General features: G+C 39.2%; 1 protein-coding gene across 2 annotated transcripts in view; it reads left to right on the top strand.

The window, feature by feature from the left end:
* LOC307158853 (ras-specific guanine nucleotide-releasing factor RalGPS1) overlaps nt 1-18011 on the top strand; it is a 141686-nt gene that overhangs the window by 99452 nt on the left and 24223 nt on the right. For both annotated transcript variants that reach the window (XM_079871815.1, XM_079871814.1), the window contains exons 9-10: nt 7245-7382; nt 7464-7557. In XM_079871815.1, the coding sequence (XP_079727941.1) occupies nt 7245-7382; nt 7464-7557 (232 nt within the window). The remainder of the gene's footprint in view (nt 1-7244; nt 7383-7463; nt 7558-18011) is intronic.

Below are 18011 nucleotides of genomic sequence, written 5' to 3' on the forward strand. Positions count from 1 at the left end.
TAGAAGGAAATTAATACAGTTTTGGAACAACATTAGAGTGCGTAAATAATGAGAATTTTTATTTTTGGGTGAACTATCCCTTTAAGGACAAGCGGCAGCGTGTTTACTATTGCTACTGTCTCTTTAAGAGCTGAGCGCGACACGTCTAATGTACACGCATTTGACAAGCAGATTTTCTCTCAATTTTCTCAAGTTTGCTTTCACTTTAGACATAACCGACTTTGTTTATGTAAACCTTGTGTGTATTTAACAGTATTAGCACAATAAGACTCTAAAGATAACTTTGTCCAGTATCCAGGCGCTGGTAGACAGGCTTTTAGTGCATGTGAGCTTCACATGTACGCGCTGAGAAACGCACGTTAGAACAGAGCATCAGCACGCGAATTAAATGTTTAACCGACAAGGCATTAAAGCACATGCAAATTAATAACTTTTGTGAACTGCAGTGTCCCGTTCCGCTGCGTTAACATTTCATGTGAATATACGTGGCGTTGTTCAGTATGTTGGGACAGAGGCGCCAGAACAGCAACTAGAATGCACGATTCTACGATATTTCTTCAAAAGCAGATCGTGGAGACATTTTAATCGTCCATGATCAAAAAGCGTCATATCGCACACCCCTACGATAGGCTACTGGTTATAAAACATGCACATAGGATGCAAATTTTACAATCAAAGGGAGTAAATTTGTATTGTCGCCAATGGCGACCTTGGCAGAAATTTCACTCGCAAATAAATATTTTTGGTCGCAAATGCGACCATTTTAGTCGCAGTTTGGAGCCCTGTATATAACAGTGATTAAACAGTGATTTAAAAAGTTAATGTGGGTGAGAGTAATGAACATACTGTGCTTGATTTATCAGTGCAAACGGTCCCCATTGTAAATGCAGGCCTACTTGTTAATAATAGGCTACAGGCCACTTTTGTAAAATAAAGAAAACAAACTAAATACATTTGCCGTTTCGATTTCTTTGAACTTCTTCCTGAAGCACATAACAAAAAATGGACCAAAACTCAGCAGATATACTGCCTACTTGTTGCACAGACATGAAAAATATATCTATAGAAACCTTGAAGTGTCTACTTTTATACATCTAAGTTTTGCTTATTTGACGTTAAATACATTGTCATTTTGGAATATTAATCTTAGCACGTTTCAGATGATAAAAAAAACTCGAAATACGATATATAGCTGGCTACCAATATCGATATGCTAGCTTGATAGTGAGTACTAAAATACATCTTATTTGTTTATATTCATAATGATAAAGTTAGATTTTTTTATTACATGTGATTCTGACATGATGTCACTACATGCACGGTGCTCTTTCCTCTCCACTCGTCTCAGGTAAATAATGCGTCTTCCAGCTCAGCGGTCGGAGTCGCGCGTTCATGTGTTTTGGGGGCGTGGCTTTGGAAGGAGCCCAGAATGGAGGGGGTGGAGTGAATGGAAATAATGAGCTGTCTTTAAAACAGTCGTGAGAGGTCTACAGACACTCGATTTTTATACTTTCTTTTTCAGAGTACTTACATTTTAATTATGTATTGATATATAAATAAAGTTTAAACAAATTTGGAAAAGAAGTTTTTTAGACAATTCCTACCTACCCTACCTTTAAGGTACTAATATGTGCCCTTTATTGGTAGACAAGGTACAAAGATGTACCTTCGAGGGGACTTGACTGAAAAAAATTGGTGTAGGATTTTACAATTTTCGTTCAGAAACAGCTGCTAAATTTTACAAATAATTACAAAGAAATGGCAGGTATCAGATTGAATTAAGTTTCCGTTAACACCTAAAGCGGGAACTTTTTTGCCAGCCAAACCTTGACATTTTTAACATTTAACATTTACTTGAAGCCCGCCTGAAATGATGTTTTAAAATGTGATATTTCAGTAAATTTAAAACATAATATTTCAGTAAAATACAGTACGTTCATGGTTCTCTGATGTCGTTTAATGGTCACACAACATGCAGGTAAACACATGAAACATTTATCCTTTTAATAAGTGTTTTATTTTGATTTTTCTTTTATTTGATATTTTATGATTTAATTAATTATTGGGTTTAGTTAGGTAAACCCTACCCTAAAAGTATATCTTTCACAGTTTTACAGTCAGAGGAGTGCTTATCTGGTACAATACAATAAAGTTATCAATGGCATTCATATATTTGATTATATATTTGATATATTATTATTTGATATATTTCCCTTACAGGTCAGTCAGTATGGTGTTTGTTTTTAATTAGTGACACTGGTTTGTGTGTATGGAAACTGTTGGATGAGCTCATTGCCTGGCTGCAGTTTTGTCAAACATGTTTAAAGATGTTTCAGCGCTTATAAATCATCAAGACTTCTTTTTCTATCAGTGCTCTATGTATTTCATTGTTGTTCAGTGCTGGTTTGGTTTGCTTCATGGATGTGGTTAGGACCGTCATTTTGCTTATGATTAACAGCCCTACAAATTGCAATTAACAATTTGATAATTGTATTTGTTTGTCACTTGCATGTATGATTATGCATAACAAATGTTCACTCATGGTTAGGCTCAGAATTAAGAGGAACAATCCAAACAGTCTGGATTGCAAGAACATAACTTTTTTATCTAAGATGGTAACTTGTGCAGACGTGTAGCTATAAAACACATCAGACAAAGAGCATTGGGATGATCAAACCCAGAGCTCGTTGTGCAAAGACCTGGTTTGTGTTGGATGATCAGACTTGGAAGCAAACGGCAATTTTGTGAGCTTTGCTTCAGCACGTTTTCATGGTCTCTTTGGGCAAACGGCTCTGATTGTGTAATAAGAACAACACATGATGCTGAGCTGTGCTGTCCAAGGTGAATGTTGCAATAGAAGAAAGGATCTGTTGGATCCGACAGGTCTTCATGTGTTTTAAGACTCTGAAGAGGAGCGTGCATGAGGGTTATGTAAGATGGCACACTGCTGCCTTTTAAGGGAACCAGAGAGCTTTACCCTGATCCTGTTTAGTCTGAACATCTCATCAGCGAATCCTTCATCAGCTTTTTCCTGGAAAAACAAAAGATGACCTTAAACAAAACTCACACAAACCAGGCAGAAGGTGAGCTGGAAACTCCAACTCAGTGTGTGCTCGTGCAACTGCTTCCCACAACCTTCAACCAATGTTGTCAAACAGAGTTTCCGTCTTTGTTTAGCAGAAGCATTCGGCTGAATCCGCAGATAAGAACACCCAAAATAAAAAGGAAATAAGAAATTCTGTGTTTCATAAAGAAACTGAACCATTCACAGACGTTGTGCCTGGAAACAGCCTGCATTTGGTAATACAATGGCAGAGAATAGATGTTGATTATGTTGCTTGGCGTCGCTGTCATGTTGAGTGGTGATGTCATGGTGTAGACGTGGCCATAGTGTGACTCAGAATCTGTCGAGGTCGGTCAGTGTGGGATTGAACTGATCTGTGGAGATGTTGTATTCTCAACTCATCGACTTGAATTACATTTCTGAAGGTTTATTGCTTTATTTGGATTAGGTTAAAATATATGCTTTACTTCACTTGCTTCCATTTAAGTGAAGCTGATCTTGTCTAGATTCATACTTTTATTCACCAAATTGATCAGAGAAGACATTTATGATGGTACATAAAAATCAATTTCAAATAATTCTTGTTCTTAGGAACTTTATGACCGTTGTTCTTATGAACGACGATAGAACGATGGATGGCTGGATGGATGGATGATAGAACAGTAGACGGATGGATGGATGGATGGATGGATGGATGGATGGATAGATGGACGATAGAATGCTGGATGGACAATAGAATGATAGATGGATGAATGGATGGATGATAGAACAGTAGATGGATGGATGGATGGATGGATGGATGATAGAACAGTAGACAGATGGATGGATGGCAGAACAGTAGATGGATGGATTGATTAATGGATGGATGAATGGATAGATATATGGACTAGAATGATGGATGGACGATAGAATGATGGATGGATGATATAACAATAGATGGATGGATGGATGGAAGATAGAACGATCTATGGGTGGATGGATGGATGGCTGGCTGGATGGATGATAGAACAGTAGACAGATGGATCGATGGAAGGATGGATTATAGAACAGTAGATGGATGGATGGATGGATGGATGATAGAACAGTAGACGGATAGATGGATGGAAGGATGGATTATAGAACAGTGGATGGATGGATGGATGGATGGATGGATGGATGGATGGATGGATGGATGGATGGATGGATGGATGGATGATAGAACAGTAGACGGATGGATGGATGGATGGATGGATGGATGGATGGATGGATGGATGGATGGATGGATGATAGAATGATGGATGGATGGATGGATGGATGGATGGATGGATGGATGGACAGAAAGAAAGAAATGAGTACAGGTGTGTCTCATGTTGTGTCACTGATACGGGTCATTTATATCTAAATATCAGTTTGTTAACAGCACAGAAAACATGATTCTTTATATGAACGTCTCCATCTGTTTTGTTGAGGAGAAGCACCCTGGAGAAGTTTATCCAGAGCTCCATAAATAACCATTAAACACATTAAACAAACCCTCCTGGACATTTGCTCAAATAATGCTCTGCTAATCACTACCAGGGCACCGCCGTTTGACTACGCGCCTTGTTTTATATATTAGTTTGGTTTATGCTTTTATTAGATTGTGAGGACTTCCTCTCAGTTTGAATCCAGCCATGTGGTTTCCATTGAAACATTTATTTGCTAAAGTACCAGCCACTTTTTCCCCAGTAAAGATAAACGTGGTGTTTTCATTGAAAGATTCATTGTGTTTAAGCTCATCTAAGAACATCCAAGAAAACTCCTGTACTGTTCCTAGACATTACATTTGGAAGCCGAAGCAGCTAAAATTATGATATGGTAAAACGCGTTTCGTTTCTGACACGCGCTGTGAGTGGTCGACCAATCACAGCACGCTGAACCATCTGACCAATCAGAAAAAAGGAAGCTCTCAGAAAGGAGGGGTTTAGATAGACCGAATCTTCAAACGAACCGTTTCAGACACAGTGAGAAAAGTGCTAATGTTGCAACATATATGATGAGAAATTAAAGTGTGTTTTTTTTTCTAGGAGACCTCTAAATTAGTGACATTTAAAACAGGGGCACTTTGATTAAAATAAAATATTTTGTTTCTGACGATGTGATTTTATCTTTTTTTCTTGGAAATTAGTGACAAAGAAGTGCAGAAACTGGTTGCATACACTGCTTAGGCTAGTCTTACATATTAGTGATCTAACATATGCTCTATATAGAGTTTTAGAGTGACTTTTCTGAACAATGCCGTGCACACTGGCAGAAGTGAATTAGAGAAACCCATCTGAAGTTTCGGGAGGCCATGCCATCTCCTCCAGCAATGCCTCATGCTCTCTGAGGCTCTCACTCTCCAGACCTCAGCTGTCCGGATGGAAAACCATTCTTCATTCTTTCCACAGCTGAGTTTCTCCAGTGGTTCTTATTGAGGATCACTGAACACTCGTCTCAGCATCTCTCCAGTTTAATTCAGACTGTGCTTTAGTTTATAATTGAAGATAATCTAATTAAAGGAAGTAGTTCACCCAAAATTGTACATTTTGTCATCATCTCCTCACCTGCATGTCATTACAGTCCTGTATTATTTTCCTTCCTCTGTGAAACACACATTTGTCCCATTTCCACCACATAAGAAAAAAAAAGCTTTTGTAAATCATCATGACATAAAAACTCATAAGTAGAAGATAAAAAGTTGAAATTAGGAGTTTAAAGTCATAATTATGACATAAATTGAAATTGTAATAATTTCGACTTTCATCTCATTATTATGTATATTAGTATGATATTAGTATCTCATAATCTCATTTCGTCATAATTTTTGTCATAACTATAATCTACCAAAGCATGTTTTTTTGTTTAAAATAATTTCAACTCATAGTAATGTATTTGTTTATGTATGTAGTTAGTTTATATTGTCAAACAGATGTTTACTTATTTGGAGCTTAGCCATACAAATCCAGCTTAGATTTTGTCTAAAATCTTATTTTATGTTCCACACAGTGGAACAATGTGAAGTTTATACTGAAGTGTGTTGACAGTGCTAGTATGCTTTCAATCACAAACACAGCCTGATATTAAAGATACTCATGTGACATGTTATTCTCTGCCTCAGATCTCCACATGATCGTTTTTCATCTCATCGCATGTTTTACTCTTTGAGCAACTTGCAGAATGATGTAATTGTGAATGCTGCGCAGTTGTGTAATTTCTAAGATGCATTCTGGGAAAAATGAATGCCAGGAGAGTCAGTTGTTCCTGCTGTATATGTCTGGTTCTTGTTAGTCAGTAGGTATCATGTGTATCACAGATTGACTGAGGTAATGCAGCATAACCGTGCATGACGGTGCTACTGTATATCTCAATCTCTTTATTAGACGTTAAATAAGTATTCTTAGAGTATTCCTGCTGTATTAGCAGATGTCTGTGCAGATACCAGCATGTAGTGCACTGACAAAGACTATTGTGTATCTGTCCTAGCTTTCTTCCTTTCTTTCATTTCAAATAAATTAATGTATTTAAATATTCTCCCTAACATTTAAGTTTAAATAAAGAAAAAGTATTTATTTATTTACATATTTCAAATAAATTATTTACATGTATTTATTTATTCAAATAAATGAAATAATTTTTCCCCAAACACTTTAAGTTTTGTTTTATAAACTGCTTATTTATGATGATATAAATATAAATACAATAAATACATTTATAAATTATGTAAATACATTTATTTATTCATTTAAATACATTTGCTTAAATAATTTTAAACAAATTGTTTAAATTGAACTAAAAGACACGTTAAGTTTATTTATAAACTACTTTTATTTATAATATAAAATATAAATATATTATATTATATTATATTATATTAAAATACATATATTTATTTACACAATTTAAAATACTTTTAAAAAAAATGTTTTAAATATTGAATAAAATTGAATTAATGAATTATAAATATATTTAAAGTAAATTTATTATTATTTATTTAATAAGACAGAGAATGTGCAGTCAGCTGGTGATAATGACAAAATAAATCTTTTCATGACGATATACATCATCTTGGGTCATTGTTATCAGTATCATATCAGCCTAAATTTGTATATCGGTGAATCCATAAATGTTATTAATAGTTCTGTTTTAATGCGTCTGTGTCTTTTCCATTTCTCACACACAGGGATCTACTTGTTGGACCTGATTTACATCGACTCGGCCTATCCAGCGTCTGACAGCATCATTGAGACTCAGCAGAGAACCAATCAGATGAACAACATCCTGCGGGTGATCTCTGACCTCCAGGTGTCCTGCACATACGGTCAGTTCGTTTTCGTGAAATCTGTGGGGGAATTTCAGATTGATATGCATGTGTGTTTATATACCCTCCTCCTCCTCACAGATCACCTCGTGACGCTCCCGCATGTGCAGAAGTACTTGATGTCTGTTCGCTACATCGAGGAGCTTCAAAAGTTCGTGGAAGACGACAATTTCAAGTAAGTGAGGGTCTTGTGGTCTCAAAGGTAAAATGCAAAGGGATTTAACTTGCAGTGGAGCTCCTTCAAACAGCATGATGACTTTAGCAGAACGCGTGGCACCAGAAGCCCAGAGCGAGGGCGACCCGTCGGCCAGACCCATGATTTAATAGCACATGATTGCATTTGTTTTTTTCTAGACGGGCATCCCTAGGCATTTGACACTGGGAATTCACGGGTCACTGCTTTTATAGGCAAACAACACCGTGATTAGATTTTTGGGTGGCCGGCACAGTAAGAAGCAAAGTCATCACATAAATGTGGTGAAACTGTAACCGCCTTAAGACATTTTGATTGTACCATTAAATAGTGTTTTACACAAATGCAATGTGTTTTTATTAAAAACACTGGGTGTTCTGTGAGTTTGAGCAACATGAAATTGCATTGCTTAAGCTCAGCAGGGTTTAGGCCGAGTGAGTCCAAACACATGGTGGAACAAACAATGAGATATAAATCCTCATATGCAATTGTTCTAAATCATATAACGTTTATGTACTTTATGTTTCCAGCAATTCTGGGTCAGAATTGTGTTTAAATTGCAATGATTGCATGTTTTTTAGCAACATTTTCAGACCATTTTATTTTTAATTCTGTGATTGGTTATGATAGTATATAATTGCAGAATCTTGCGACCTGATTGGTTAGAGTCAGAATGGCCACAATGCCTTAGTTTAAAGGACAAGGTCACCATTGTTCAACCTGGTTTGTGTTGTTGCGCTCTTGGAAGTATACACTACTGGTCAAAATTTTGAATAATTAAGACTTTTTAATGTTTTTGAAAGAAGCCTCTTCTGCTCTCTAAGGCTGCATTTATTTGATTAAAAATACAGCAAAAACAGTAATATCGTGAAATATTTTTACAATTCAAAATATATGTTTGATAATTTAATATATTCTAAAATGTAATTTATTCCTGTGATTCAAAGCTGAATTTTCAGCATCATTACTCCAGTCTTCAGTGTCACATGATCCTTCAGAAATCATTCTAATATGATGATTTGATGCTCAAGTAACATTTCCGATTATTATCAATGTTGAAATATCAATGGTGCTGCCCATTTCATCTGTTTTTCTCTAGTCATGTAGCACTGATTTTAAAAAGTTCAAAAAAATAAAACAATTGTCCCATTGACTTCAATTGAACAGACAAAAACAACAGAAATATCTTTCTTTGTGTTCAGCAAAAGAAAGTAAGTCAAACAGGTTTGTAACGAATTTTCTTTTCTGAGAGAACTGTCCTTTTAAATAGACTGTATTTACTGTAGCTGACGTGAACATGAACACAGAGCAAGATCCAGTTGTGGTTTCTGTAGAATTATTGTAATCAGCAGTTATTAGTTGCTACAACTTTAACCAGAAGCTTTAATGCTCATTTCAAAGAGAATGCAGTAGTTCTGTCTTTGTTTTAGTGTGAACTTCTGAAGTTCTCCTCGACCTCATTCCACCATGAACAGCTGTGAAGTAAGTTTGTGAATTAGCAATTCATCAGAGAGAGTTAAAAGAGCCATTGATTATGCTGGATTTAAATGTTTATCCTGCGGGATGAGTGATCATCTGTGGGCCGCTCGTCTCAACATTGTGAAGAGGCTGTTATCATTGGCATGCGCTGTATCTGAAATACATTACCGATATTGATTTCTCAACATGTGAGGGGAAATGTGATACTGAGTCCAATATCCTGATACACCCGTGCTAAAGACCATTCGTCTGTTGAAGCAATCATATTAGCTCAAAATTATGGAATATTATCTGGTGTTGCGTTTATAAAATTCAATTAACCTTTAACTGTCAACTTTAACAGATTTAAAACAAAAGAATCATGTTTCACAGTGCTTTTATACCTATCTGAAAGCAAATGTGTTTCCTGTGGACGGTCATCCGGGAAAGACTCAGACATAAACACATCCCAACATCACTCTTTCATTTAGCTCATCGGAAATCATTGTTTTCTTGGCTTGGACCGAATCCTGTGCTGATGACGGACAATCAATTAAATGTCTTTTTAATCAGAGATCTTCAGTTTCACGTGCCTTATACACAGGTTTGGGGGAGAAACAGACTTAAAAATGGTGTTATGTAACCAGGAAAGAAAAAATGAAAGTCAAGGCTCAACAATAAGGATTTTTACTGAACATCTGAACAGGTGTACCTAATAAAGTGGCCGTAAGTGTATGTATTTTTATATTTTATACAAACGGGAAACGGTACAGATTTTACTGTAATTTTCATCCTATTTTAATGTGCAAACTATCACAAGTCATTCTTGTGACTTCAACAAAACCTCATCAGTAAGAAGGCATTGCAAATAAATTCTAATTGTTTTGTTTAGTTGTGCGTTGTCTGAAGTTTAGGCACATATTCAACATAAGTTATAGTCATTCAAGCCATCAGGTCTTTCTTGCTGTTGAGTTACTGTAACTGTATTCTGTTAAAGTCACAATAAAATGACCTGCAATAATACATTTTTAAAGTGTCTGATCCAGCTCTTGATACAACGAAGGAACTCTGAGCATCTGTCATGAGTGTTATTTGTGGTTTGCCGTATCTGAAATCTCCAGGGTGTTTTCTGCACAGCTCAAGGCTGTTTTATTGCGGGTGAGATGGGCTGAAGTCCAAATCTCCAGAAGAGATTAAAAAAGTGCGAGTGGATCATGATGATAGTCGGCGGTTCTCATGTGGTCTCCACGGTGACGTTTCGTCTGTGACCCCGTTACGACCTCGCATGGCCACAAACGCATGGAAACCGTAGGGTGTGCTATTGAAGTTCATCCAGAATTGACATCATTCTGCTGGCTTTATCCTGGCCCGACAAATCTCCAAATCCCAGCCTCCCTCATCACCGCTAGCCATCTCACTTTCTGTTCCAGTGCCAGTGTTCTGGATGGGTTGAGAACATGAAAGAAGCGGCCGGCTCTAGATCCACCGGTCTGGAAACACTACACATGAACTCGTGTGGAAAATCAACTTCACACACCAGACGCAGAGGCTGCTGAATGAGCATTATTTCAAATGTTGAAACGTTTTTTGCATATTTGCCATGTAAATGTGCACTCTTAAAAATAAAGCTTCCAAAATGGGGTTTTCACAGCGATGCCTTAAAAGAAGCATTTTCGGTTCCCTAAATAACCTTTCAGAAAACATTCTTAAAGCGTAACTCTCTCCAAAATGAAACCTAGGCTCTTTTTGTTAATCTACCCGAGGCAAACTTTCGTTTAAAAGCATAATTAGAATGGAAACACCACTTTTAAGTTTGACCGTATTTTCGTTTTCGGTCAAATTGCCTTTTGAATGGGAGTGAATGGGGCACTTCTATGATAGCATCAAAATCACTATTTTTAAAACACTAAGAAGGCTCGACACAACATGAAACTTTGTTCGAAGTATCACCAGGGGCTCTACACATGAACTCCAGCATTGAGAACAGTGTTTGTGTACACAGAGTTTACTAAAAAGAAAGATTTTGAACAACTCACTGTAGCTGTGTCCGCCGGCATTTTGACAGTCAAAAATAGTCGATCCTATTTTTAAATAGAGGACCTATTTTTCTTAGTGTGAAGAACATTTTAAAAATCTAAAGAACCTTTTTTTTTACTTTGTGCAATGAAAATATTCCATGGATGTTACGGATTCTTCATTGAACCAATAAAATTGGCATTGATGCCAATAAAATAACTTTAAGGGCCCTATCTTGCACCCAGCGCAATTGACTTTGTACACCGACGCATGTATCATTCCTGTTTTGCACCCGACGCACAGCGGACTTTTCCCTCCACAGACGCACGTCGGTAAATTAGGAAATGCATTTGCGCTCCCTGGGACGGTTCAGCGAAAAGAGGCGGCGTGTTCCGGCGTAAACGTTTCCTGGTGCTATTTTGCAGGTTTAGAAAACAATTTCGCCACTGACCAGGAAAAACCTAGTCTAAAGTCAGTGGTGCGTTGCGCATGTTATTCATGTGCTATTTTAATGGCGCATGCTTGGCCATAATCAATGTAGCGTGTGCACAACGCGCATGCACTTTGCTTCTCTCATCTACACACAGACGCAGCAGTTTTCATTTTTAGAAAACCATACATTATTACAAGGAAAAATATTAACACACGAGGGAAATCATTGTTGTGTCCATGAAGATATGAAAAAATAGGCATAAATCTAGCTTACACGCCTGTTTAACCGAAGCTAATTTGGGTGTGTTTCTCCATCCCCAATGTCACTTCTCTGTGTTTTACGGCCCTGACGAGAACGTCGGTCTCCTCGGCTGTGAACTGCTCCTGGCGTGCGCCTGGCAAATCCGCCGTTATAATAGCAATCCGCCATGGAACAAGCGCGCCTGCTCTTAAAGGGAATGTGAGATGACGCTCTGATTGGTTTATTTCACGTTACGCCCAAACCACACCTATGAGTAATGAAGCTTCTTCAGACCAACCCATTTTAGATTTGCGTCGGGCGCAAGAGTCATTTATCCCGCCGGTATAATAGCAACAGCGCCCAAGATCCACCCACAAAGTTACTTGCGTTTCGCGCTTGATACTTGCGTTTCAGATCGTTAAAATAGGGCCCAATGAGTGTATTTATAAATGCTTATAGATTTCCCTTTACTACACACTAAACGTGTTATTGTTTTAACATGTAGACTTTCCTCCTCTTAATGATTTAAAGAAATGTCTTGTAATCTTACTATGGAAAAAAGTGATATAAGAAATCAATAAGATCCCCTTTATACAATTTGTTAACAAGTAGATAATGTGGGATGTTAAATAAGAATGACTGAACAAATCACTAATGTGAAGTTTATTTATTTTGTTTATAAACAATAACAGATACTGCACTGATAACTGTAACTGTAAGGAATTTTATTATGTTAAATCTTATTTTTTATATATGCATTTATTTTTTTTACATATATTTTAGTTAATAATTATTATATTCTTATAATTAGTATTATTTTTACTTTATTATGTACGCTGGGGTGAGAAATTATACACATATAAAAGTGCAATTGTTCTGTGGATATACAGACCCTTTCCAAAAAATTAGAATATCATGGAAAAGTTTATTTATTTCCATAATTCCATTCAAAACGTTAAACTTCCATAGATTATAGATTCAGGGCCCACAACTTAAACGATTTCAAGTATTTAGTTGTTTATTTGTACATAATTTGGGCTTCCAGCTCATAAAACCCACGAAAACAGGATTTCAAAAAATTAGAATATTACATGAAATCACACAGTAATTACACAGTGATACCATGGTCATTGAACCAGGTTTTGGTTCTTTTGGCAGTGTGGGCCGGTGCAAATCCTGCTGGGAAATGAAGTCAGCATCTCCATAAAGCTTGTCTGCTGAAGGAAGCATGAAGTGCTCTGGACATGTCCTGGTAGACGGCTGCGTTGAGTGGACAGCACAGTGGACCAACACCAGCCGATGACATGGCTCCCCAAACCAACACAGACTGTGGAAACTTCACACTGGACTTCAAGCATCTTGGATTGTGTGCCTCTCCATTCTTCCTCCAGACTCTGGGACCTTGGTTTCCAAATGAGATGCAAAATTTGCTCTCATCAGAAAAGAGGACTTTGGTCCACTGTGCTTTATTAAATCCAGAGTCAACGCAGCCGTCTACCAGGACATTTCCAGAGCACTTCATGCTTCCTTCATTTTCCAGCAGGATTTGCACCGGCCCACACTGCCAAAAGAACCAAAACCTGCTTCAATGACCATGGTATCACTGTGTAATTACTGTGTGATTTCATGTAATATTCTAATTTTTTGAAATCCTGTTTTCGTGGGTTTTATGAGCTGGAAGCCCAAATTATGTACAAATAAACAACCAAATACTTGAAATCGTTTAAGTTGTGGGCCCTGAATCTATAATCTATGGAAGTTTAACGTTTTGAATGGAATTATGGAAATAAATAAACTTTTCCATGATATTCTAATTTTTTGGAAAGGGTCTGTATATAACAACAGTATAACTAAATTAGAATTGAAAAACATGAATAGAAGTTGCTTTTAATTTTTAGTGCTGTCTGCTTTAAAGCAGAGCTTTATGAACTTTAATTATTTGTTCAATTCTATGCATTAATAATCCTTATTAGGTTGTATAAAGGTGATGCAACTGTATTGTTTTAATGCATATCAGTAAATGTGCAGCAGTGTTTTGTTTTGGTTACTTCCATATTTAGTTTCTGACGTGAATGCATGGCAAATCATAATCGCAGAGCTTCTCGGGTGCACTTTCTGTTAACATTGCACACAAAAATTGGTTGAAATAATCCCTTATTAAAATTAGACATGGCATTAGCTCATACTCTGCAGTATTGGCAGAAGTTGACTGAGCTTGTCGCAGTGGACTTTGGGATTGGTTTATCTGCCCGGGAAACATGTGGTGTTGCTTTAGGATTTGTCGGCGGCGTATTTTTGCCTACCGTTTGGAAACAGCCATTTCGTCTGGAGCTCGTCTTTGAGGCCTAGAACTGTAGTCTTGGTAAGGTTTGGAATAGTTTTACGTTATCTGCTCTCTGAACTCTCAACCTCCAATCTCATCGGTAAAGATTTTTGTTTTCGTTACTGAGAAATGCTGTCAAGCGCAAATTACAAGAGAATGATTGATTGCTGTCATTAGTGTTTCTCCAGGGAATTCTCCACACCCACCGGTTATCTGACTCGGAATATTTCAACTTCCTTAAAAACAGTGTGTTATCCGTAAAGAATCTGATCTTTTCTTTCACAGATCCCCTGAACACTGTTCCAAGTTGTTGAGTCGCTGTTTTTGGCGGTTTCATTTTGTTCTTTGGCTATCAATAGTTACAGTCTGTTTTGTGTTATTTATTTTTAGTGTAAATCCAGTTTAATTTTCCGGGACTGAGGTGTACGGATGTCATTTCTGCAGAAGTGCTAGGGTGGTCTAAGCCATCTGAAAATATTCAATGATTTGATTATTACAGAGGACACGGAGTTATCGATCACTTGTTCGGTCATAAGCGTCAATAAATGTCCAATTGCTGCATTCTAGACGAGAAAACTGATAACGCCACATCTATTGTTTGTTAAAAAGAAGATAAGATTGGATGTTAAATCATTAATTATGACTGTGAACAAATCAGAATAAAGGATGAAAATAATTTTTCCACATACACAGTATATTTGTTTTGTTCCTTGTGGAATTTATATATACAAGGAAACAATTTGTAATGTCGTGACCCCTTTAAAGCAGAGCTCAAGAACATTAATTATTTGGTCAATAATTTGGCCTTTTGTTCTAACATCTCTCACATGTTCTCACATTTTCAACAGATGTAGAAAATCAAAACTGTCATGATTCTGCCTTCTAGTCTTTGATTTTCCCTGGTCTTGAGGCAGGATCATGACAGACCCATGTTTTATGTGTAAGCACATGGCCATTTGTTTGGGCTGTGTGCTTGCGTTGTCTTGTCACCTCACCCCGCCCCCTTGTTATCATCTTGTAATCATTAGATTGTTGCTTTCACCTGTGTTCCTGATTAGTTTGCTCCCTATTTAATCCCCTCATGTTTTCTGTCCTGTGTCGGTACATTGTCTAACATTGCGTGTTATTCATTGTGAAACCTTGTGAGTATCCTGTCAAGAGTATTGTCTAGAGAAAGTTCTGTTTTTGCTGTTTGTTTATAGTCTAGTTAATTGTCAGAGTCATAGTCTAGTTTAGTCACTCGTAGTCCTGTCTTGTCTTGTTTTGCCCCCTCGTGGGCTTTGTTTTTCCTGTTATTTGTACAATAAACTGTTGCTGTGACTACTGTCTGCAATTGGGTTCATCTCCACACACCCCCATAACAGAATGTACCGACCAAGAAAGAACCCAGCAGACGGTATGTCCTTCCAGCTCCAGCGACAATCGGAATTCCGTGAACAATGCTGGTTGTCAGCTCCCACCGACAGAAAGGTCAACCTTCCATTCTCGTCCCAGGGTGAGTGGATCTTGAAGAATTATGCCCAGCTCTGGGATCGTTTCTCTCGGGAGGAGCTGCAGGTTTCTTCCTCGAGGTCTCCTCCTTCTGCTTCACTTCCTGTGATCCCTGAGGGTCGTCTGTTAGCCGTCGCTACACATGGGGACCAACCCAGTCCCGCCGCGACTCCTAAGTCACCTTCCACGTCCTTCAAACTTCATGGTTAAGCGTGGAAGGCACCTGTCGTGGGAGTCAGCATCGGAGTCTTCCTGCCCGGAGTCGTCCTCGCCTGCGCTGAGCTCCCCAGTTCCTGTAACGTTTCCTGCTTCACCTCCCTCTCCTGTCACCAGTCTGGCTACCGTCTCTGCTCCGCGACCCAGGAGGAAGAGGAGGAGGAGGGGAGCTTCTGGTCCTCCGTCTCTGTCTCCCCCTGAGTCCGCGATGGCTCTCCATCCCGCCGCTGAAGTCAAGAGCGCTGTCCCAGAGCCCGCAACTGCAAGCGCCGTCCCAGCCGCTGTCCTAGAGCCCGCTACTGCAAGCGCTGTCCCAGAGCCCGCTTCTGCAAGCGCTGTCCCAAGCGCTGTCCCAGAGCCCGCTACTGCAAGTGCTGTCCCAGAGCCCGCGACTGCAAGCGCTGTCCCAGAGTCCGCCACTGCAAGCGCTGTCCCAGAGCCTGCCACTGCAAGCGCTGTCCCAAGCGCTGTCCCAGAGCCCGCTACTGCAAGTGCTGTCCCAGAGCCCGCGACTGCAAGCGCTGTCCCAGAGCCCGCAACTACAAACGCTGTCCCAGAGCCCGCTACGGCAAGCGTTGTCCCAGAGTCCGCTGCTGAAGGCGCTATCCCCGGGTCTGCTGAGAGAGTTGTGGCCGATCTAGCCGCAAAAGAGGTTCTGCAAGCAGTTTCTGCCCAAAAGGAGATGCCTGTCGTCTTAGCTGCTCGAGCCGTATCTGACTATCTTACCGCTCTTTCCAAGATCCTTGAAATGCCACCCAGACCCAAGTTACTTTCAAGTCACAAACCCTCGACATCAGACAGTGCTTCCCCTGAGTCAAGTGGGTTTGGTTTGAAGGATTCAAGGGAATCTGACGCGTCAAGCATGAATGATTCTGATGTCCCGAGTCCTGTCCCGAGTCCTGTCCCGAGTCCTGTTCTGAGTCAAGCGCAGCCTGGAGTCATCGGCCCAGAGGGACCATTCCGGTCCGTCTGTCCTCTCAAACAGGGTCCTGTCCCACAGTCACCCGCTTCATCCCCTGCTTTGTCTCCCGTGTCGTCGCACCCTGTTGTCCCCATCAAGTCTCCTGCCAAGTTGCGATGTGTTTCCCCTGTCACCCCTGTCGCTGTCCAGCCCCGGACTGTTTTCACCAAGACTGTACCTCGTGTTTCTTCGTCAATGCCTGCCCATAACCCCTGTCCTAAGCCCTCGCCCCGTAAACCCAAGCCCACCAGTCCTCCTATTCACCCTGGACAATCCCCCATGAACTCTGTGTTTCCTCCACCTCCCCTGCCTTGTTTATTGTTTTTGATGTTTCACCCTAACCCAGTTATTGTCTTTTCTTGTTTGCCTTTATTGTTATTTGTTATGTTTTGTTGGTTTGTGTCCTTGTCTCAGTCCGTCATGTCCCGTGTTTAGTGTCACCTTGGGGAGCGTCTGGAAGCCGCTCCTTAAGGTGGGGGTTCTGTCATGATTCTGCCTTCTAGTCTTTGATTTTCCCTGGTCTTGAGGCAGGATCATGACAGACCCATGTTTTATGTGTAAGCACATGGCCATTTGTTTGGGCTGTGTGCTTGCGTTGTCTTGTCACCTCACCCCGCCCCCTTGTTATCATCTTGTAATCATTAGATTGTTGCTTTCACCTGTGTTCCTGATTAGTTTGCTCCCTATTTAATCCCCTCATGTTTTCTGTCCTGTGTCGGTACATTGTCTAACATTGCGTGTTATTCATTGTGAAACCTTGTGAGTATCCTGTCAAGAGTATTGTCTAGAGAAAGTTCTGTTTTTGCTGTTTGTTTATAGTCTAGTTAATTGTCAGAGTCATAGTCTAGTTTAGTCACTCGTAGTCCTGTCTTGTCTTGTTTTGCCTCCTCGTGGGCTTTGTTTTTCCTGTTATTTGTACAATAAACTGTTGCTGTGACTACTGTCTGCAATTGGGTTCATCTCCACACACCCCCATAACAAAAACCTTAACAACCCAATTTGCTTAAAGCGTCATGCAAAAATCTAGTTTTTTGAGAAAAATCTAGCTGAGACTGACCAGTGGTTGAAAACGTTTTTTTTTTACATGTATGCATTTGGCAGATGCTTTTATCTAAAGCGACTCAGAATCTATATCCTTTTTTAAAATGCATGCATTCACTGGGAATCGAACCTGTGAGCATTGCGTTGCTAGCGCCATTATCTACTGTTTTAGCTATACAGAAACTTTTGGCTTTGTTGTGTTTATATTGAACATTCTTTTCAAAAGCTCACTTTACATTGTGCCAAAACACTATTAA

The sequence above is a fragment of the Squalius cephalus genome, assembly GCF_949319135.1.
Source record: "Squalius cephalus genome assembly, chromosome: 5".
Lineage (NCBI taxonomy): Eukaryota > Metazoa > Chordata > Actinopteri > Cypriniformes > Leuciscidae > Squalius > Squalius cephalus.